The 21,284-nt window shown below is 36.5% G+C and overlaps 2 protein-coding genes across 4 annotated transcripts; both read left to right on the forward strand.

Moving 5' to 3' along the window:
- Nucleotides 1-529: 529 nt before the first annotated feature.
- LOC105160467 (large ribosomal subunit protein eL36y) lies at nucleotides 530-2,340 on the forward strand. Of its 2 annotated transcripts, none has more exons than XM_011077851.3 (4): nucleotides 530-684; nucleotides 1,010-1,114; nucleotides 1,747-1,946; nucleotides 2,130-2,340. In XM_011077851.3, exons 2-4 carry the CDS (start codon nucleotides 1,013-1,015, stop codon nucleotides 2,158-2,160), a joined length of 333 nt encoding a protein of 110 aa, XP_011076153.1. In that variant the 5' UTR covers nucleotides 530-684; nucleotides 1,010-1,012; the 3' UTR covers nucleotides 2,161-2,340. The 2 variants fall into 2 exon arrangements, with proteins under 2 accessions (XP_011076153.1, XP_011076152.1); XM_011077850.3 differs by having other exon boundaries at nucleotides 552-684; nucleotides 977-1,114.
- Nucleotides 2,341-4,170: 1,830 nt separating this feature from the next.
- Nucleotides 4,171-21,232, forward strand: TPP2 (tripeptidyl peptidase ii). 2 transcript variants are annotated; one of them, XM_011077855.3, is made up of 34 exons: nucleotides 4,173-4,599; nucleotides 4,706-4,784; nucleotides 5,142-5,215; nucleotides 5,350-5,459; nucleotides 5,563-5,643; nucleotides 6,391-6,477; nucleotides 6,578-6,720; nucleotides 7,845-7,995; nucleotides 8,081-8,203; nucleotides 8,433-8,516; nucleotides 8,618-8,805; nucleotides 8,932-9,106; nucleotides 9,192-9,313; nucleotides 9,405-9,484; nucleotides 9,721-9,779; nucleotides 10,482-10,636; nucleotides 11,451-11,629; nucleotides 12,729-12,841; nucleotides 12,944-13,114; nucleotides 14,060-14,188; nucleotides 14,330-14,430; nucleotides 14,521-14,638; nucleotides 16,146-16,225; nucleotides 16,416-16,488; nucleotides 16,583-16,668; nucleotides 16,765-16,816; nucleotides 16,934-17,068; nucleotides 17,200-17,271; nucleotides 17,741-17,833; nucleotides 18,936-19,031; nucleotides 19,247-19,345; nucleotides 19,509-19,601; nucleotides 19,949-20,128; nucleotides 20,928-21,232. In XM_011077855.3, the coding sequence occupies exons 1-34, from the start codon at nucleotides 4,254-4,256 to the stop codon at nucleotides 21,084-21,086; spliced, it is 4,086 nt and encodes a 1,361-aa protein (XP_011076157.1). In that variant the 5' UTR covers nucleotides 4,173-4,253; the 3' UTR covers nucleotides 21,087-21,232. The 2 variants fall into 2 exon arrangements, with proteins under 2 accessions (XP_011076155.1, XP_011076157.1); XM_011077853.3 differs by having other exon boundaries at nucleotides 4,171-4,599; nucleotides 16,583-16,816.
- The last annotated feature ends 52 nt before the right edge of the window (nucleotides 21,233-21,284 follow it).

A 21,284-nucleotide genomic window follows, 5' to 3' on the forward strand; every position in this document is an offset into this window, starting at 1 on the left:
CGTTGGCTCAGCTAATGATTCGTGCTATTTTTGCAATTCTACCCTACTTTGGGGTGGGGTCGAGTTACAATTATTCTTATTTTTTCTACAATAAATTAATAAATAAACCTTTGTTATCATGTCCAACTAAATAAATAAAATCCGAATTTTATTCTATTTATACTAATTATTTATAATTTTATCACGTATTAATGACATTTCACAAAATAAACGGAGCCTATAAATTTTAATATCAGCTCTTAACATTATCATTGCCTACTCTACAGGCTACATATAATGAACACCATAGAGGTATGAATACTTATGTCAAATTTAATACGTATTATTCACTGTTCATTATTAAATTATTATTTTTGTATTATAATTGTGTATATATATATACACTCAAAACTTATATTGTGCAAAAACATCTTAAAATACACAAATATGGCCCAAACAAGTTGAAACCTGGACCCTGGCCCTTCTGGAGTCTGAACACACTGTTCGATGGCCCAAGCCAGCTAAGCCCAAATAGGTGAACAACAGTGCACGATTTCCCATTTTTACCCTTCCTCAATTCGTCATATTGCAATCATCTCCTCACCCCAACCTCATATAAAAGCGATTACTCATCCAAAACCCTAATTCGTTCTTTGCCCTTCGCCTCGGATATTAGCAGCAGACTGTGGACGGATCGAAGGAACGGTAAGCCCACCCTTGGTTTACATGCATAGGGATAGTCAGCCGACGTGAATACTACGGTTGTAAGCGTCAATATTTTTTTCTTAGAAATTTTTGAATTTATAGAAGGTGGCGTTTGTATGGTTGTCCTTTTCCTATTCTTTTTTGGGTTTGATGCGTTCCTGAAAAGTACAGAAGCTTATGTTGGTTTTTGTTTTCTAAACTATCGCTGTTATAATCGTGTTCTGTTAGTATAAATTGTAGAGCTATCTGTTAGCTAATTTGCTTATTTCAAATGGCATTATAATATTTGCAGAAAATAAGCTGCATTCTGTTTGTCTGGGCATAGGTAATGGCTCCGAAGCAGCCGAACAGTGGGCTATTTGTGGGGTTGAAGAAAGGGCATGTTGTCACCCCGAAGGAATTAGCACCGCGTCCTGCAGATAGGAAAGGCGTAAGTTATATTCCTTTTGCCTGTTCGATTTGATGGATTATGTTCTCTTTTTCGTTTTTGATTATACTCAGGTCATTTAGTTTTAGTTTGTTTTAACCTATGAATCTTTGGATGTAGTGCTTGAGTTTGTGGCGCCTTTTTTATTTATTTGTTGTAGTAGACATAACAAGACTGAAACATTGTTACTCATCTTTTGGCCAGTTGAATCGTGGGTTCTTTATTTCTTGATATTGTATGTTCATCTGGTAGTATGACTATGTCAAGTATAGTTACGTAGTATTCTGTATCAAGCGATAGGAGCTTTAAAAAGTGGAATTGGATGTGCCCATTTGAATTTGAAATCAGATTTATTCCAATTCCATTGGCTGAGCTTGATAAATGAACGTAAATGCTGCGACCTGATTCTGATAGTTCAAGTCTTGTAAGGAATAGTGGTTGTAGAGGGTTCCTTAGTTATTAGTTAATGATTGTTAGTTTTATCTGAGGCAAGAATAATTGTGGATGCCAAGATTTTATGATAATGTTTAAATGTCTGTTGTCCACATGTACGCAATATTTCATTCTTTCCTTTTCCTGCTTATCTTTGTAATTCTTTATGTAACCCTCATAATCTGTCATGTCAACTATGGCAGAAAACAAGCAAGAGAGTGCATTTCGCAAGGAGCCTCATCAGAGAAGTTGCTGGATTTGCACCTTATGAGAAGAGGATCACAGAACTTCTTAAAGTTGGCAAGGACAAGCGTGCCTTGAAGGTGGCCAAGAGAAAATTGGGCACCCATAAGAGGGCGAAGAGGAAGAGAGAGGAGATGGCCGGTGCACTCAGGAAGATGAGGTGATTAATCATTCACTTTTTCTTTGTTCTCTGTTGATGATGCTGGAAACTTTTCGTCTTTCTTTATTCTGATCTTATTCTTTCTTGTCTGCATTTTGTTACTATCTCCTTTAATGTGCATATGAGCTAAATATAACTTTGTTCTTCTTATGTATCACTAATTGGATTTTGGGATTTACACAGGGCTGCTGGAGGTGGTGAAAAGAAGAAATGAAGTGTGTCACTGTCTATTTTTGCCTTTCAGCTTTTAGAGTGAAATTTTTGAATCTGAATTTTATGAGAATTGATCAGAACACAATTACATTTAGCTTCAATCTGTTTTATCATCTGTTGGACTGAATTATGCCACAATCTTTTTCTTGCTTTGCATTAAATTATAGCTCTATTCATCTAATTTGACTTGTATAAATGATACACAGTATGATTCCTGTGATCCATCCTGGGTGCAAGTCAATGTTTGTGCTTTCTGCTTTATTCTGATAAGCTTTGGGCCTTGTTTGCCAATGGAAGTGCTAATAGTAGGGGTAATGGCTGTTGTTGAGGTGTCAGCTCTTGTTTGCAGTATGCGTACTTTTAGTTTGGCATCAAGATCGATAATACAGGGATGTTTTGCAGTCGTCACATGATCACGGGATATCCTCTGCCTATTTGAACCTATGTTTTTTGATATAAATTGGTAAATATTTAAGTTGCACTACCGGTCCTAGATTATGTTTATATCGAAACAATTCCAAAATTTTGGGTTGGGGTGAGAGAAATGCTGCGGTGGCTTGTGCATTTCAATCATATACAAAGTTGATTTCAACGGATATTGAATCAGAACCATTAGTCATCCTCTCTTGGATGAAAAAGGAGTTAGCAGAGCTATGGGAAGGAACTACAACAAGTATAAATGTGAAAAACTCGCGACAGAAAAGTAAGATCTGGTTTGCGTTCCAAACTTGTTAAGATACATTCACTATTATATTAGGAATATCAAATTTTTAATATTTAATTAGAGATTTAACAAATATCATGTATGGCAAGTACAAAGAATCGATAAGAGCAATGCTGCAATGAAGTAATCTACTTCAGGTAGTGTTGCTACAAGACGAAACTGGTGAGAACATTTTCCCTTCCACTGCTATTATTAGCATCTGTCTTTTGGTGGGGGTTTTACGTCCCTCTGCTCACTCTTTTGTTCTTACCTTTTACTTCTGAACTTTTTCCAACAAATTTCCCATATTTAGCATCGATCTTTAATTTCATTTCAATTGGGACAAGGCTGATTTCCTACATATGGGAAGGTCGAAGCACAAATATTACTCGGTAATAATTGATTTAGCATTAATAAATCATCAATAAGTTTTCAGTTAGTACGTTTAGTTTAAAAAACATAAATAAAATGATTATACTTTGATAATTTCAAAACCATATGATATCATGATGTTGAAAGAAATTACATATATAAGTTTTCAATTTCATGAGTAACTTGAACTATTTAAATGCCGATACAGAATGTATATGCTATTTTCTTAATAGGGACAACTACAATATTTTTTTTTGAAATTTAATGTAATTACTTGTAAAATTTATGTGATTTGAAAAAGTATATTTAATACCCTAAACGTTATTTTCATATAATAGATACACTCATTCGTTAGTCAAAATCTATCGAATTTGTTGATATTAGTAAAAAACTTGAATGGCAATCGTATTTACCCTTGATGGATTTAATATTGACTTATTGCATGCCAAATAAATTATTTTTTATTAAACTACCGTTATAAGGGTGAAATATACCTTCCCAAATTTATTTGCATGTGAAGATGTATAATGATAGTTTGGTCAGAAAAATTTCTGTTTGGATTGCAATAAGTCACTTACAAGTCAATTGAAAATATATAGAAGTTTTATTAAATTGTTTTGTTAATATTATTAAATTTGATAAATTCTGATAAATAAAAAAACTATATTAGAATTATTAAATATAATTTTTTAAATTATATAATATTGATATTTAATTATATCAAATTTCAAGGGTAGGTAGTATAAATTTTCCTTTTTTGTAATGGGCCAGGCTTCGCCCTTAACTGGTCCCAATTTCCTATACGCAAGACGTGGGTCAAATTAGTCAATACATTTCCATGCAAGGATAGGTAAGGTAATTCTTACCAATCAACATAGAGAGCTCCGCCAGCACAACCATCCTCACCACAACCCCCTTACTAATCTCTTCCCTCCCGCCACCACGCTGGGATCCCCATCCCGCTTAAAGTACCCAAAACACCCCTGCACAATCGATTAATTATCTAATCATTACACCCAATGCATAGCCCAGTATATAATAGTAACTATAATGTCATCAATTTCCAATCACACCACTGTCGCTTGTCGTTTCTCTCTCTGCCTCTCTTCATCACTGCACTCAAGCCCCCCAGAACAGCTAGAGAGAGAAAATACACTGACACCGTCTCTAAGCGTTTCTACACTAGTAATAGTTTCAGAACTAGGGCCATGCCGTCTGGCGAGGACAATGGAGCTTTGCGTAATTTCAAGCTGAACGAATCGACGTTTTTAGCTTCACTCATGCCGAAGAAAGAGATCGCTGCCGACCGGTTCGTTGAGGCGCACCCCGAGTACGACGGCCGCGGCGTTGTTATTGCCATTTTCGGTCTGTTCTTGAATATTGTTTCTCGTAATGATTTTACTTATTTTGGTTGTCGATGACTGGTTTTAGTTGTTTGTTTACTTTGTGTCTTGTTGATGCTACTTATTAGATTCTGGTGTGGACCCGGCAGCTGCGGGACTGAAAGTGACTTCAGAAGGAAAGCCGAAAATTTTAGATGTTATTGATTGGTATGTGAATGAAACTTTGTGATGATTACGAAGCTATAGGTGAGAACTGTGGGAGGGGATAGGAAAGATTGAAGTTTTTCAAATTCCGAAGAGTCTTGTGCGAATGTTATGTAGTTGATTAGTTCGCTTTTTTTTTATGACTTGTGCGTGTTAGTGTTTATGGCATGTAATCAATAGGCTTTTCATGCTTCTTGCATGTATAGTAATTTCCATGTCTGATTTCCCGGGGGGTGGGTAGTGGGAGGGGGAAGGGTGGGGATTGGTGTTGGGGACTTTGTGCTTGCTTAATGTAATTCTCAGTAATATCCAAAAGATTTATCTAACTATTGTAATTTTTCTGGATTTATTCTTTGGTAGTACTGGAAGTGGAGATATTGATACATCAACCATTGTGAAGGCAGATGATAAGGGGTGCATCCGTGGGACTTCTGGTGTGTTTTCTTGATGCACATATAGCTTTGTTTCGGCATTACCTGGACTTTAAAAGCTGGATCTGGAAATTCATCTGACAATTTTCCTTTTTTTTTTTTTTAATTATTTTGTCTGGACTTGCAACATTTATCAGGGAATTCTTTGGTTGTAAATTCGTCATGGAAAAATCCATTAGGAGAATGGCATGTCGGATGTAAATTGGTTTATGAGCTTTTCACGAATACTCTGACAGATAGGTTGAAGGTAGCCCTTATGATTATTGGTGAAAATTCCAAAATGGACCAAGAGTTTGACTTAATATTCTTTTTTCTATATTTCCCCTTATTTTGCTTTCTGCTTTCTTCAGAAAGAGAGAAAGAAAAAGTGGGATGAAAAAAATCAGGAAGCAATAGCTGAAGCTGTAAAGCAACTTGATGAATTTGACAAGGTATTAATACCCTGGTCTTAGTGTTAATGGTTTGCCCTATGGTGAAGACATTTCCAGAATACAGCCCAATAATGGGCAGAAAAGTTTCTGTTACTTCTATCTGCACTTCCAAAGGTTACGCTTTTTTTTTCAGTTATCTAGTTTATAGTTTTGCCTTTCACACCTTAGTAGCTTCATGAGTCCTTTTCTTTCAGCAAGTAGAATTTGGAGATTTCACTTGTGTCCACCGGCATTTAATTGCTAGACACTAGGCATGGTCAATTAAGTTGTTGGTGTCAATTTTTGGTTATGGTCAAAGCAGTTACGATTTCGACCTTCTTTTTTTATGTTTAGTTGAGATTTATAGCCTGAACATGCATTATTATGGTTACAATGATTTGAGAGAGGGCATTATGCATGCAGATTGAGTTTTCTTTTCTTGATTTCTCCTTCCTGTCCCTGTATTTATAGTCTGGGGATGGGAGAAGAGCGATGGGTTGCACGGGAAAGAGATGATTTACAGATGAGAATGTAAAGCTAATCTATATGCAACTTTCTGGTTTTATACTTTTATTAGTCAAATTAATCTCTAATCAATAATTTCTACTGCAAGTGTAATGAAGTTCTGTCAGAAATAATGTAAGTGCCAGAAATGATGAAACTATTAAAAGTTAATGTGCATGTGCACCTACATTTTGTTTTCGTCCAACGTAATGATTCTCTATAAAATTTATTTTGCTTTTTACTGATCCATTATGCAACTTGTAGAAACACACAAAGGTTGATGACACAATCTTGAAAAGGAAACGAGAAGATCTCCAAAGTAGAGTTGACTTTCTGCGCAAGCAGGCTGAGGTAATGTTCTTTCATACTAGATTGTTTTCCTGTTACAATCTTTGTCTTCAATCAAGATTATTTCACCTGTTTTAATTTTAATCATGGTCATATCTTTCAGAGCTATGATGATAAAGGACCTATTATAGATGCTGTTGTATGGAATGATGGAGAAGTTTGGAGAGCTGCTCTCGACACGCAGGGTCTTGAGGATGAATCAGGATGTGGGAAGCTTGCTGACTTTGTTCCTCTTACTAATTATAGGTATTTTAACCTCTTCATCTATATCTTGTTGGCATGCTTATTGTATTTATCTGACACCATTTCATGTATCTCAGAAAATTAAATGTGCTCATGCGTCTTAGAAAACTGGGTGGATTACTTAATAATGGGACATGGTGGTGTCCTTAATTGAGTGGAGAATTTGAACATGATGCTAATGAAGTGAAAAACACTGACACCAACACTCACTCATCAGGAGGAAATGCATAACTATGTTGCATTTTAATCACCACGGTAACTTTGCATAGGGAAATTTCCTTCTGATTTTAGTATCTTATACACATTATTTTATTCCATTAAGAAAAAGTGGTGAACGAAGAATATCTAGTTTCTTTGGCTACATACATAAACTATAGTTGCTACCGTAACTGCTCCGAGCATACATCATCAAATGAGTCTCAACTGGCTTCATGGGTTTAATCACTCTTTTGGAAAATAAGAATTTATTTGGAAATGAAACTGAAGTAGCCCAAGGATCAGATTTCTAATGGAGGCAAGTATACATTTACTAGCCTCCATGTGGATGATGTTGTTATCCACCATGAATGACAAATAATCTCAGATAACTCTAGATATACACTGATTAAACAATATGTAGCTTGAAGTATTGGAGCTTAAAGTTGTTGGCAAACCCTGAAGAGTGAGAAGAGAATTAACTATGAACCACCACATCTCAACCAAAATAAAATGAGAGGAAAAAGCTGTAAAATGTAAAAAAAAGAAAAATGCATCTATACTAATCGAAATTTAGAGAAGGGTAGCACATGTTAAATTCAGAGATCCACTTCATTATTGGATACGATGAAAAGATTGTTTCCTTAGATTGTGTTTATGAATTTAAAAAGTTGTTTGCTTTCTTCTTTGTGTGCTAATGTCCCCCCCCCCCCCACCCCCCCGTTCATCTTATATGCTGTATATATTGGTGGAACTTGGAGTTTCAACTTATCACTATGTGTATTAAAATGCTAGCTCGGATGCTTGTTATAGTTCGTCGCGCGTTCCAACAGATTCATTATCTAGAATAAATATTGAGTTGACAACATTTAAAGTAGCATTTCACCAGTTCTTATCAGGAAATCTCAATATTCTGGTGACTGTCATTGTAGGATTGAACGGAAGTATGGCATCTTTAGCAAATTAGATGCTTGTACAGTTGTCCTTAATATATACAATGAAGGCAATGTTTTGAGTATTGTCACCGACAGTTCTCCTCATGGTACTCACGTTGCTGGTATTACGTCTGCTTACCATCCAAAGGTAATCTAGTAGACATCATCAGTAAAAATATGAAGCCGCTCACTGTTATGTTTTTGCACTTTCACTAAAAGTATCATCATTTTAGGAACCTCTGTTAAACGGAGTTGCCCCAGGAGCTCAGTTGATCTCATGCAAAATTGGAGACTCACGGTTAGGTTCAATGGAAACAGGAACAGGTTTGGTTCGAGCACTGATTGCGGCTGTGGAGGTAGGTTTCAGTCATATAATTATGGTCATTTCAGAACTTGCAATGTTTAATGCTAACCACAGCACAACAGAGAGTACTCTCAGTCTAATTATATCACAATGGAAAGAACAATCTTCAGTCTTGTTTTTACTGTTGAGTCTATCATCCGAGCACTTTTGGTTTTGTTCATGATTCTGAGGTATCATCTCCTGAAATCTTGTGATACTGATTTTCTGTCATTGTTTTGCAGCACAAGTGCGATCTTATAAACATGAGTTATGGGGAACCCACTTTACTTCCGGATTATGGTCGCTTTGTTGACCTAGTAAATGAGGTAAGATGTCCAATTAGTTTTACTGGGACTAGCTTTTTGCATTACTCTGGGTCATGTTATCTGTATGATCTTTTGCGCTATCTGCTTTTATTGAATATTAGGTAGTCAACAAGCATCGGCTGATATTCATCAGTAGCGCGGGTAATAATGGACCAGCATTGAGCACTGTGGGTGCACCAGGTGGTACAACATCAAGTATAATAGGAGTTGGAGCATATGTTTCTCCTGCAATGGCTGCAGGAGCCCACAACTTAGTTGAAGCTCCTCCGGAAGGTCTTGAATATACATGGTATATTGTAATCTAATCCCCAAATTATCTCACAGAACTTAAAATTTGTGCTTGACGATCTGTATGTAGTCAGCTGGCTGTGTCATACGTGGTTCACATTTTAACTTATAGCTGAAAGTGATGTAGGTCTAGTCGCGGACCAACTGTTGATGGGGATCTTGGAGTCTGTATAAGTGCCGCTGGTGGTGCCATGGCTCCTGTTCCTACATGGACCCTTCAACATCGCATGTTTATGAATGGAACATCAATGTCATCTCCATGTGCTTGTGGAGGGGTTGCGCTGCTTATCAGTGCCATGAAGGTTATTCTGTGTGCATGTTCAGATGTCATTATGGTTCATCTGTGCTATCCTTTTTCGTCCTGTATATGAATACTACATTTTTCAGGCTGAAGGTGTTCCTGTGAGTCCTTATAGTGTACGGGAGGCACTTGAGAATACATCTATTCCTGTGGGTGATTCTCCTGAAGATAAATTATCTGCTGGACAGGGGTTGATGCAAGTTGACAAGTTAGATTTACTACCTAGAGCTTCTTTTGTTTACCTGCAATAGTTTAATAGAACCCTTTGTGACTTTGCATTTTCCGTGATTGGATGGCAGGGCCTATGATTACATTCAGAAGTCGCGTGACATCCCATCTGTTCGGTATCAAATAAAGATCACTCAATCTGGAAAGTCAAGTGGGTAAACTCTCCTTTGTGTATTTCTTCACACCTAAAAGCTCTCTCTTTCAAGAATATGATGCATAAGTTGATTTCAGAAATAACTCTTATAAACATGACCGAGTACTTAGCAGTTGTATTTCAGGCGTTATCTTCATTTGGTATTTAATAATTGGTGGGAGTTTCTTGTTCTGTGATCATGTTTCCAGTATGACCATTTACGACTTGTCTCTAAGGTACTCTTTTGTTTGTAGCACCTACATCAAGAGGCATCTACCTAAGGGAGGCTGATTCATGTCAAAGGTCGACTGAGGTAAGAAATTGTTACAGGGTTCTTGCTATAGTAAGAGAATGACATGGCTTTCTCATGGCCTTAAGGTTTTGGATGTTTCTGTAGTTAAGACTGTTTCCAGTGTTACACTCTATGGTATGCATGTGTGTATGCCTGTGTGTTTGCCTCTGCGTGACCTCAATTTATACATGGATCTCCTTGGCTTTTCATTCCAGCACCTCCTTTCAGCTTCATTTTTACTTATGGAACTTTTCTTGAATTTTTGAATATTATTTCTGGGAGCTTGTATTCATAGACATTTTTTACCTACACCAGTTGATTCTCATCATCTGCTGTGGGCATGCTTTGTCTAATCCATGTTTTATTATTGTTTGTTTACGTTTCTTTTCTTTTTCTCTTGTGTGTGTTTGTGTCGCGGGTTATAGCTTTGTGTTTCGGCTGAGTAAAGTAACAGATGACAAAGTTATATCATTTCAATATTGGTGAAGATTTAATAAGTTGAAGTTAGATATGCATGTTTGTTTTAAGAAATTCCCTCAAGGAAAAAGATGGTTATGCTACCTAACACTAGATCGATATAGGCTTATCTTGCATCCTATTTTTCCTTGTAATTTCATGAACTGTGGTTTCCTATGGACAGTGATAGTTGTGGTTTATTTCTTGTTTTCTATATTAGCAGATTTGTTTATTGTGTGGGAGTTGCTGATGACTTTGTTCTCTTAGTGGACAGTGAAAGTGGAACCAAAGTTCCATGACGATGCAAGCAACTTAGATGAGCTTGTTCCTTTTGAAGAATGTGTAAAGTTACAATCTTCTGGAGAGGCAGTGGTGAGGGCGCCGGAGTATCTCCTCCTAACTCATAACGGTCGTGAGTTCAAGTTAGTTTGCACCCTCCACTCTATCTCCTTTCAGATATTATACTTGTGCAGTGTGCATAGAATCTGGGATGCTGTAGCTTTTGTTTCTTTATTTCATTTTTCTTTTCTGTGGGAATGGGGGAGTGTTCATAGTAGAAGTGGAAGGGCTTAAGTGTTTACTTGTCAGATAATTTTCTGGCTGTAGTCCTCTTAAATTCGTATGCTCCCTGTTTTACAAAAATGTGGAAATGCTTGAAACTGCCTGTTTGGTTGCATACATAAAAAAATCAGCATTATAGCACCTCTCGATCTTCTTTATTCAGAATCAATGTTATACCTACCTTCTGTTCAGTTACCGACCTCACAATTTCAAAAAGACATTAATAATTCTACTGCAAGAGTAAAGAAGTTCTGTCAAGTTTATTTGATCCTTGAGTACTCCATTACTGCTGTCACGTGTTTGCTTATGTAGGTTCACATCTATCCTTGTTCTGCCCCTTGTTTTTTCTAAACTATTTAAGGAGAACATCCATTTCTGAAAGCCCCAATTAGATTCTAAATGAGGCAATTGATTGCATGGCAAGCAAGTTGTTTATTCCAAAGCGATCAGTCCATGGGTGTGTTTGAGTAAGATCCTGTTGGGAGTTTTACAGCTACCAAGGGCTAAAATATATAGTGCAGTGCTTTTTTGTGTAAAAGTTAAGGCAAACAACATCTTGTATAATGTTCTCTTTGTAAGTTATTTTCGTGTTGCCACATCATCTAACTGCAGTTAAAGCCATCCTGATATTACTGGATTTTGTCTTTGATTGTAACCTTGTCCTTTCTTTTCCAGCATAATTGTGGATCCTACCACTCTTAATGATGGTTTACACTATTACGAAGTTTATGCATTAGACTGTAGATCTCCATGGCGTGGTCCTCTCTTCAGAATTCCTATCACCATCACAAAGCCTCAAGCTGTGAAAAATCGACCTCCAATTATTGTATTCCAAGGATTGTCATTTGTACCAGGTATATGATCATTTAAAATGACAGTTTTTTGCCTCTTATTTGTTTTTGCTAACTTTTATGTGTGATTATATTATTTGTTTATGTATGGGTTAGTTGAATGTCTCGTTGGATTTTTTATAACAATATTAGAATGTAAGGGCTGACTTGTATTTTCTGATGAAGTTACTTGATATGAATAGTCTTTTAAATTTAGGAGTTCCTTTCGTAGCTATCTTATGCTGTGATTGTTATCCATTCTGAAAGACTTGGTACAATTATTTAAATAAGAATAAATCTGGGTTTAAATACATGAATGGTGGAACATAGCATTATGTTTATTCTCGAGCTGTGAATGCATTCAAGGTTTTCCCGTGGACGATGAATTAGGTTAAAAGTATAATGACTATTATATTCTTTGCATAGGATGATTGATAAGTTTGATACTGCTCGTGGAAGAGAATTATAATTCAAGATGACTTATTTTACATCGAGGAATATTGATTACTATTTAAATTAATTTTAGAGGACAATTAAGGCAAGCTTTTGTAAATTTACTAAGAAGAATGAGAAGATTTACGACCTACATTGGTTATAACTTGGATAGTGTGAGAATTGTTTCTTTGTAAAGGATGCACCTTGGTACTTCTATAAATTGATGGATGCCCATTTGGCTATGGCTCTGTCAAGACTAAGACGTTCACCTGAAGGCCCTGCAATGAGTCATGCGTCTAGCCTCATAAACATTTTATCAGGCTTGAACAGGTTTTGCTATAGTTGCACAAACTCAATCTTCTATGCCTGCATACATTCAGCATGGTACTTAAAGTAGTGTGACAGAATGAGCGATCTTGAAGTTCAATAGCTAGATAAACCTATGCAGAACATAAGTTAGTTGGCTTTTGTGTAGAAAGTCACCTATAGATTAAGAACTTCCTGGAGGTTGAACGTTTCAACTGCGGAAGTTGGCATAGTCTTTTACTCTTTTCAGATCTATCCTACCCCAAGGTTTAGTGGTCATCTGCAAACTGTACTAACTCATATTTATTCTACTTCATTTCTTTTGTTTTCTGCATCACTTTTTATGTGACTGAAACTTGCGATTTTGATCATTTTGACGTAGGCCACATTGAACGCAAATTTGTTGAGGTACCAATTGGTGCCACCTGGGTTGAGGTAACTGTGAAAACATCTGGTTTCACTACAGCTCGAAGATTTTTCATAGACTCTGTTCAGGTGGGGATCTGAAATGTATTTCCCAATACTTCTTTTTCTCTCTATCTTAATCTTGAAGGAAAACCATTGCCTGGAGTTTGTTGACATGCTTGTCATATATAGATCTCTCCACTGCAAAGACCCATTAAATGGGAAACCGTGGCCACATTTTCTTCTCCTTCTTCCAAAAGTTTTGCCTTTGCCGTTGAGGGAGGCAGAACTATGGAACTAGCAATTGCCCAGTTTTGGTCAAGTGGCGTAGGAAGCCATCATACAACCAGTGTGGATTTCGAGGTATTGTCTCTTTCCCGCTAATAACTGAAGATGCTGCTTAATTGGAGCTCATACATGGGTATATGCAGAAATGATAAACTGCAGTAACTCAATCTGTATAATCAACCAATGAACCACTGACATTCATATTTTTCGTTCTTGCATGGCACATAGGTTTACTCTAGTAATTCAATGTGTATAAAAGTATATATACATACATAATCATATATATGCAAATCACATTACTTGACATTTGTTCATTCTAGAAGTTATTTGTGCAGAAGTAAAAACCTTAAGCAATATTATTTGTTTTCTTTCCTTGTACTGTTGTTGCATAATGGTGGAATGTGGCCTTTGTTATCTTTAAATAGCCTCTTACTTTCTGCACAGATGAATTATGTGATTCTGGTTGTTGGAGTTCTGCCTATTTTCCCAACCTCTTTTCTCTTTCTGATCTGCTATAAATATCTTGACCTAGAACTTTTATCTATGTTCTGCATTCATTTAAATGAGGTTAAGGCACTCCAGGAAAAGCTATTGCTAGTTTGGTTTATTTTCCTGAACCTTTTTCTCACATTATCAGTTGGGTGGTTAGGTAGATGTGCGAATCCTTTGCCATTTCTTTTGCAAATTAAAAGTTCTTGCCAAACCCGCTGCCTAGATATGGGTGGGATTTACTGAAAGAAGGGAACTGCTTTTACATTGTTTCAAGGTCTGGTGTCTTGCTTTTTCCAGACTAGCTTGTGTTCCTGTATATGATTAGGTATTTACTTCTCTATGTCAACTAGATATTGTTTCATGATATGATTGATTTTTTCTGACTTCGGGAATCTCTAACTTCATGCTATGTCTTTCAAAAGGGAATGGTTATGTATAGATATTTACTGATAATTTATAGCTTTGTTGTTATTACATGCAAAATATGGATGTATTAATCTTTTCCTTGGATGTTAATTCAAATTTCAGATTGCATTTCATGGCATCGACATCAACAAAGAGGAAATCATTCTGGATGGGAGTGAAGCACCAGTACGGATTGATGCTGAGGCTCTTCTTTCATTGGAGAATCTTGCCCCAGCAGCTGTGCTAAATAAGGTAAGAGTTGTTGGCTGCGATCGTGTATGTCATCTTTCTTCTTTCTCTTCTTCATGCCTTCCCTTTTGTCATAAGGAATAAAATACTTTCACTGCTTTTTTTGCTTTTTTTCTTTTGTTAATGTCTTAATGCATATTGCAGGTAAGAATCCCATATCGTCCTGTTGATGCTAAACTGAGCACACTTCCGGCGGAGCGTGACAAACTGCCCTCAGGCAAACAGATACTGGCACTCTTGCTAACGTGGGTTTTACTTTAGTGTAAGATTCCCTTCCCTTTGTTATCTGGTTGTGCACAATAATGATTTGGCAGAACTTTCCTCTGATGCTACAGTTACAAGTTGAAATTTGAAGAAGGTGCTGAGATAAAGCCTCATATTCCCTTGCTAAACAATCGCATATATGACAATAAATTTGAGTCTCAGTTTTACATGATATCAGATACAAACAAGGTCAGTGGCTTGTTTAATGTAATATTTTTTTGTACTAATGTTTTGCTCATAACATGTGGCTTCCCTTTTCCTTATTGCAACTTTCGGCTCCTTCTTCTTGTTTGTACTCTTTGACTGTGTTATGGTTGTCAGCAAAGACGATGCTCTTTCTCCTGAGACTAATTCAAACTATATGCTCTCCATGGTAATTATGGAGAGCATAAGCGTCTTTAAATGGTTTAGTGCGAAGCACCTTCTTGTAGTAGATTCATATGCATGTCTCTGTATATACTTGAGCAGGAGGGTATCTGCATAAAAAAATATCATTTACTTTTTAGGACAGTTGGATGCATAATTTCATGTTCCTAATTAATAATTTAATAAAGAAAGTTAGGAATGTTCTTCAGAATTCAGATGGAGGGACATTGAGTGTGGAATAAATTAGGAATGATGACGCTTCTTGAGTATGTATATTGGATTGATGGGGATTGCTCTCATGAGATTATCTAATTTAAAATGTAGATAGTTAATTCACAATGTAATTATAGGTAAGCATATGTGTGCTTTTACTAAACCCCACATTGTTTAAGAGCGGGTAAGCAATATGAAACTTATGTTTGGATATCAAGTATGCTGGTCAAGTTATCTGAAGTTGTGTACCTGTTTTGGATGAGGCCACTTCTGGATGTGCCTTTAAGGAAAGCTGTTGGCTACGAGAATTGGTCAAAGTTGTCTGATAGTACAGCATCCAGCAAGCAAGTATAGGACTGAGAAGAGAAAGTGGTGGTGGAGTTGATAGTAAAGCTGTAGGGAAAGAAAAACTTGAGAACATTTGCTCTATAATTGTTATTCAGATGCATTTTGTGATTGCTAAAGGCCATTAATTGAAGCCCCTGAATCCTAATATATTATGTGCTTACACGTAACACCCTGTCGTAAGAATTAAATATCAAACCTTGACTAATTTTTTGATTGACCCGAACAACAATAAATTAAAATAGGAAAAAGATCCTAAAAGTGATAGTAATTTATAAACAGAATGGTTAATTTGTGAACAATGCTGCCACCATTATTATTCGTGGAACACCAATCACAATAAAAAAGGAATAGATATTATCATAACAAACTCCGCCTGCAGAACTTACAGCTAACTTGTATCTGAATCCTCTGAAATGTCAAATCTTTTACATTCTTAATGCATTCGTCATTTTCATATTTCTATAATTTACTCTTGGCACTTGAAATTTCTTGATAAAAGTTAACTTGATAAAACCTTTTTTTCTTTTCAATTCAATTGAACATCAACTGGATGCCCAGACTGCATTGTGAAAGTTATTGCTATTCTGAATCCAGTGTTGCAAATCCAACTTCTAATGAAGTGTTTATTCTCTGTGGTTCCATTTCCTACCATATATTTCTCATATACAGGAATATCCTCTTGTGCTTTCATTATCACCTCTAGTTATGATTTTAACGTGGTTCCTTTCTCTGTGAGTCTTTTTCTTGATCAATTCTACTGTAAATATAGCATGTATATGCAATGGGCGATGTTTATCCAGATACTGCCAAGCTTCCCAAGGGTGAATACACTTTACAGCTCTACTTAAGGTACTTGTAACTGATAATCGTGCTTTTGGATTATTGTAGACTGACTTCTCTCTCTCTCTCTATATATATATATATATATATTCATATTTAGCAATAGTCAGTGGGAGGTGAAGAGGTGCAAAATTGTGGGAGATAAAAGCTTTACCAAGTGGTAGAGCTTGTATTCTGATTCTAATATTCCTTGTTGCAGGCATGACAATGTGCAGTATTTGGAGAAGATGAAGCAGTTGGTGCTATTCATTGAGAAAAACTTGGACGAGAAGGTAAAATTACATTGACGGAATACTTATAACTGCTACAATGTTAATTGGCCTTTGTCAATCAAACAAGAGTTCAGTGTTCCTCCTCTGAATGTAGGATGTGATTCGATTGAGCTTTTATGCACAACCTGATGGCCCAGTGACGGGTAACAGCAGCTTTACTTCTTCAGTTTTGGTTCCAGGGTATGCTTTTGTTATATTTTTCTATGCTTCCATTATCTTCTTATCAATCAGATCTTATAAATACTTATTGAGTTGCAACATATTTACTGATGATAGAGCAAAGGAAGCATTTTATGTGGGCCCTCCTGCAAAGGACAAGCTACCCAAGGTTTCAGTCACATGCATTCTTTCAATTATCCAATAATAGCTTGTTATCTTGCTGCTTCTCTTTCCACAGCAACATGGGACAATCACAGTTGATGCCCAACTTTTGGTGTACTTGCAGGGTATTTCTGCAGGATCTGTATTGATTGGGGCAATTTCATATGGAAAGGTTGCTTTTGGCGTTAATAATGAGGGGAAAAATCCAGAAAAGAACCCTGTATCTTATTGCATATCATATATAGTTCCGCCAGTACAGGTTATTAAGTTCACTTTTCTTCCTCCATTTATCTCATGGGGAGAACTTTCGCTGATTGTTTTAAAACATGATGTGGCTCTTCATGTATCTTCCCTATCTTTTTGTAAAATTGTGCATGTTGTCTCTTTCAGTTTGACGAGGACAAAGGTAAAGGCTCTTCTTCAAGTTGCACCAAAAGTGTGGAAGAACAGTTAGAGGAAGAGGTATATTTACCAAATTCCATGTAGCAATAGAACGGGTTAGAGCTCTTAAAATTGTGCTGTTGTTTGTTTTTCTTGCTGTTCATAAATTAACTTAGGTTCCTAATTGTGGAGTCAAAACCCTTCTAGTGCCTTTCTTGAAAATTTTAATTCAAGTCGGTAGTGATCTGTAGTAACAGTCTTGAGCAAATTCCAGAGATACACTATTTGGTGACCCCACATCCTCTCAACCATAACCTTTAAAATGCAAATGGGAAAAGGAAAAGTTACCAACAGAAAAAAGATAAGGAAGGAGAGTAAAGAATCTAGAAACTTTAGGGACAAGAGGAAGGGAAGAGAAATGTGCATATTAGGATCTTCTTAGTTGCTATTATTGCTTTCTTAGTTGTAACATTGTAGAATTTTGCTTATCTTCATTAGTGCCAAACTGAATTCCCTGGATCCTTAGTTAAGAAGTGATCTTGCCTACCAGGTCCGCGATGCGAAAATAAGGGTTCTTTCCAGCCTAAAGCAAAGCACAGATGAGGAACGTTCAGATTGGAAAAAGTTATCAATCTCGCTCAAGGTAATTCTCCATTGAGTTACTCCGGTAGACAGCTTTTATTTACGGTTATGTATTCCGTGATCATAAAGCTTGGTGTGTGAGACCAGTAAAAGTATGGCAAGCCTACTGCCTTTCTTTTAAGATATTGTCAATCATTGTACACTATCTGACTTAACGTAAACAATCTATTCCTTTTGGCAAGCTAAACCTACAGTCATGCATTCACCTCAACTTTCAAGATATTGTACCTTTTCATGCCTGGTCAATATGTTTCCCTGCCACCATGGTTCACTCTACTTAGTACCATTTGAGCTTTGTCCTTCTGCCAGAAAACTATACTTTCTATTGTCTCCATTTTATATGACATGCGTGTTCAAGGCACTGCTTCAGGCTTTACATTCTTCCTAATCTAAATTCAATTACTGCTCCATTTATGCAATAGCTTAATTTCATCGTCGTGAGGAAATTATGGATTAACTAAGATGTATAAAGCTTCATCCATGTCTTTTTAGATTGTTGGTGCAGTCCGCCTATGATGAATGGTAACTTGTTTTAGCAGGCACCAATTATTCCTTTAAGCCCTTTAGAGATGTCATCTGCTGCACTGGGCTCACTACAGGACCCACACCATTACCTCATTAATAGTTCATTCTTTCTTCAAATTTATTTGTTTTAATGCTCTTAATCACTGCTCATGCTCTCCCATTTGTGATATGTAACTCTAGCTTTAGCTCTTCCATCTAAAGAAATGTAATCAAACAAGATCATCTGGTAACTCTCATATGAATCCACTTTGATACTAAATATTCAGCTGTGACTTCAGAATTTTCTGTATTAGTAGACAGGGGATGTATCCTTTCTTGAAACCGGAGAAAGTATCTGTACCTTTTTTTGGTCAATTATCTTAGCATTAATCTATATGGAAAGTTGGTGCCTTTTAACTAATATTCTCTAGATGCGTCTGCATCTAATGCTTCAACTTTATCTAAATTCTGGCAATATTCTCTAGATGTGAACTTCTCAGGCATCATACTATGTGTTGTTTAGTTTCTGGGACCCATGGTTCCAGTATCATTTCCACTCTGAACTCCTTCCTAATTATCAATCTGTTGGAACTTGGCAGTCAGAGTACCCGAAATATACTCCATTGCTTGCTAAAATATTGGAAGCCTTAATATCCCAGAACAATGTTGAAGACAAAATTCATCACTATGAAGAGGTAATCCCTTTTCACTTACCATTTCTTCGATCCTCGATGATAACAAAAATAAGATGGTAAAGTACTTACTGTGCAATCAGATGGGAGTTGTAATCTGAAATTAGATCTTTTTATTGACTTCCTAGATATATCAGATTCAATAAGTAATGTATTTACTATTCAATGTACTCCCTGCTTATTTGCTCGATATTTAGTAATTGGAGTTCATTTTGCAGATTATTGGTGCCGCAGATGAGGTTATAGGAAGTATTGATACAGATGAGTTGGCAAAATATTTTTCCCTCAAAAGTGATCCTGAAGATGAGGGAGCAGAAGTGAGCATTTAATATTCCAAACTCTTGTAATTTGAAATATATACTGCTGCTTGCAAAAGCTGTATATTTGTTTCTTCTTCTTCTTCTTCTTCTCTCTCTCTCTCTCTCTCTCTCTTTTTAAATGTAATGTAATATCAAACTTGTGATGTGCTTCATAACCCAGAAATTGAAGAAGAAAATGGAGACAACACGTGACCAATTGGCAGAGGCTTTATATCAGAAAGGATTGGCTCTAGCAGAGATTGAATCAATAAAGGTAAGAATGCATAAATCACTGAATTTTGTGATTATGAAGCTGCTTCATCTACAAGTGCTCACCTGCTGCCCCCACAACCAAGGGAATAACCAAATGTTAGCCAGAATATCAAAAGTTTGCTTATCTTTGATAACTTGAATATACAGTGCTGCTAGACAATTCAATGTGCATGACCCCCTGCATCAGTTATCCGTAAAATGAGAATGAGCATATTGTACCATCCAGTAGACTACTATAAAAGTCGAAATGGGTAAATGTGTCTCTTATTCTATTTACTCAATCAAAGAGTTGAGTTCACATTTCATTCTGGGTTGTTATTTCTGTTCATAATGAAGTTGTTGTAGCAGGGCGAGAAGGTTGTGGATAAGGAGGATGCTAAAGCCGCATCAGATTCTAGTGTCAAGCCAGATCTATTTGAAGAGAACTTCAAAGAACTCAGGAAGTGGGTGGATGTGAAATCCTCCAGATATGGAACCCTCTTTGTTATACGTGAGAGACGTCAAGGGCGGCTTGGAACTGCACTAAAGGTACTTCTTTTAATATCTTTGAAGTAGTGTTATTTGGGTTTAGGTGGAAAATAATTTTAAAAACCATTCCCTGAATATCCAAGTCCCAGAACTGGAAAAGCTTAATATTACTAAATGTAGTTCTAATACCTAGTTAAATATCTGATCTATATTCTCTTCGAGTTCTAATACCTAGTTAAATATCAAATGTATATTTTGTTGGGGTAATAAGAAAACATTTGTGCAAGTAGAATATGGATGACGTATAAGCATGTAAAATTGTTGTAGAGCTCCTTTCTCTCTGAGCTGAAATATTGGACAATGAAATCAGTTTTATTTTGTCTCTGTTGAGGAGGAATCTCAAAAGATGGATCAGGTCAATTGAGGTAATGCATTTTGCCTTTTTCAAGTTGACTAGAAAGAACTCGAGTGAGCCCAATCCTTATGGCCTTCATTAGCTATCACTGAGGTGCTCTTGCAAAAGGCAACATTTCTGTTTTAGTCTCTTTGTGTTCGTGACTGGGATTGTTTGACCCCTGTCCCATCAATGGCCTCCAATCAAATTTTAATCTTAGGCATTTCTCATGTCCTATGACTGAGGTGTTCCTTCTAACTAATAATGCATAACAAAAGCCCCTTATATGCAATATACCTTGATTAACTTCTAAGAGCCGGCTCAAAAGGCTTCATATCCCTTATTTCAATAGACATGACAAATTTGTACGCCAAATGATACATTACATTAGCTATTAGCTATCACGCAAAGTTGCATATATATTCCATTCTCGAACGCTTCATCTTGCCTGACTTGTTAAACCAGGTGCTAAGTGACATGATCCAAGAGGATGGCCAACCTCCCAAGAAGAAGTTTTATGATCTGAGACTTTCACTGCTGGAGCAGATTGGGTGGCATCATCTCGTGTCCTACGAGAAACAATGGATGCATGTGCGCTTCCCTGCCAGTCTCCCTCTTTTCTAAGCTTTTGCTTCACCATACAAACTCTGCACTATGTATGCAATGCATGCTTCCCATTGCAATTTTCGTGAGAAATAATGATCATCCCTGATGAGGAGGAATAAGTGAAATAAAACATTTGGAATAATAAATCTTTCAGTTTCTTAGCATGTTACCAGAGTAGTGGTTTAATCGTAAACAAGGTTGTCTCCTCAGATGTTA

The sequence above is a fragment of the Sesamum indicum genome, linkage group LG4 (genome assembly GCF_026168435.1).
Source record: "Sesamum indicum cultivar Baizhima isolate 11 linkage group LG4, ASM2616843v1, whole genome shotgun sequence".
In the NCBI taxonomy this organism is placed as follows: Eukaryota; Viridiplantae; Streptophyta; class Magnoliopsida; order Lamiales; family Pedaliaceae; genus Sesamum; species Sesamum indicum.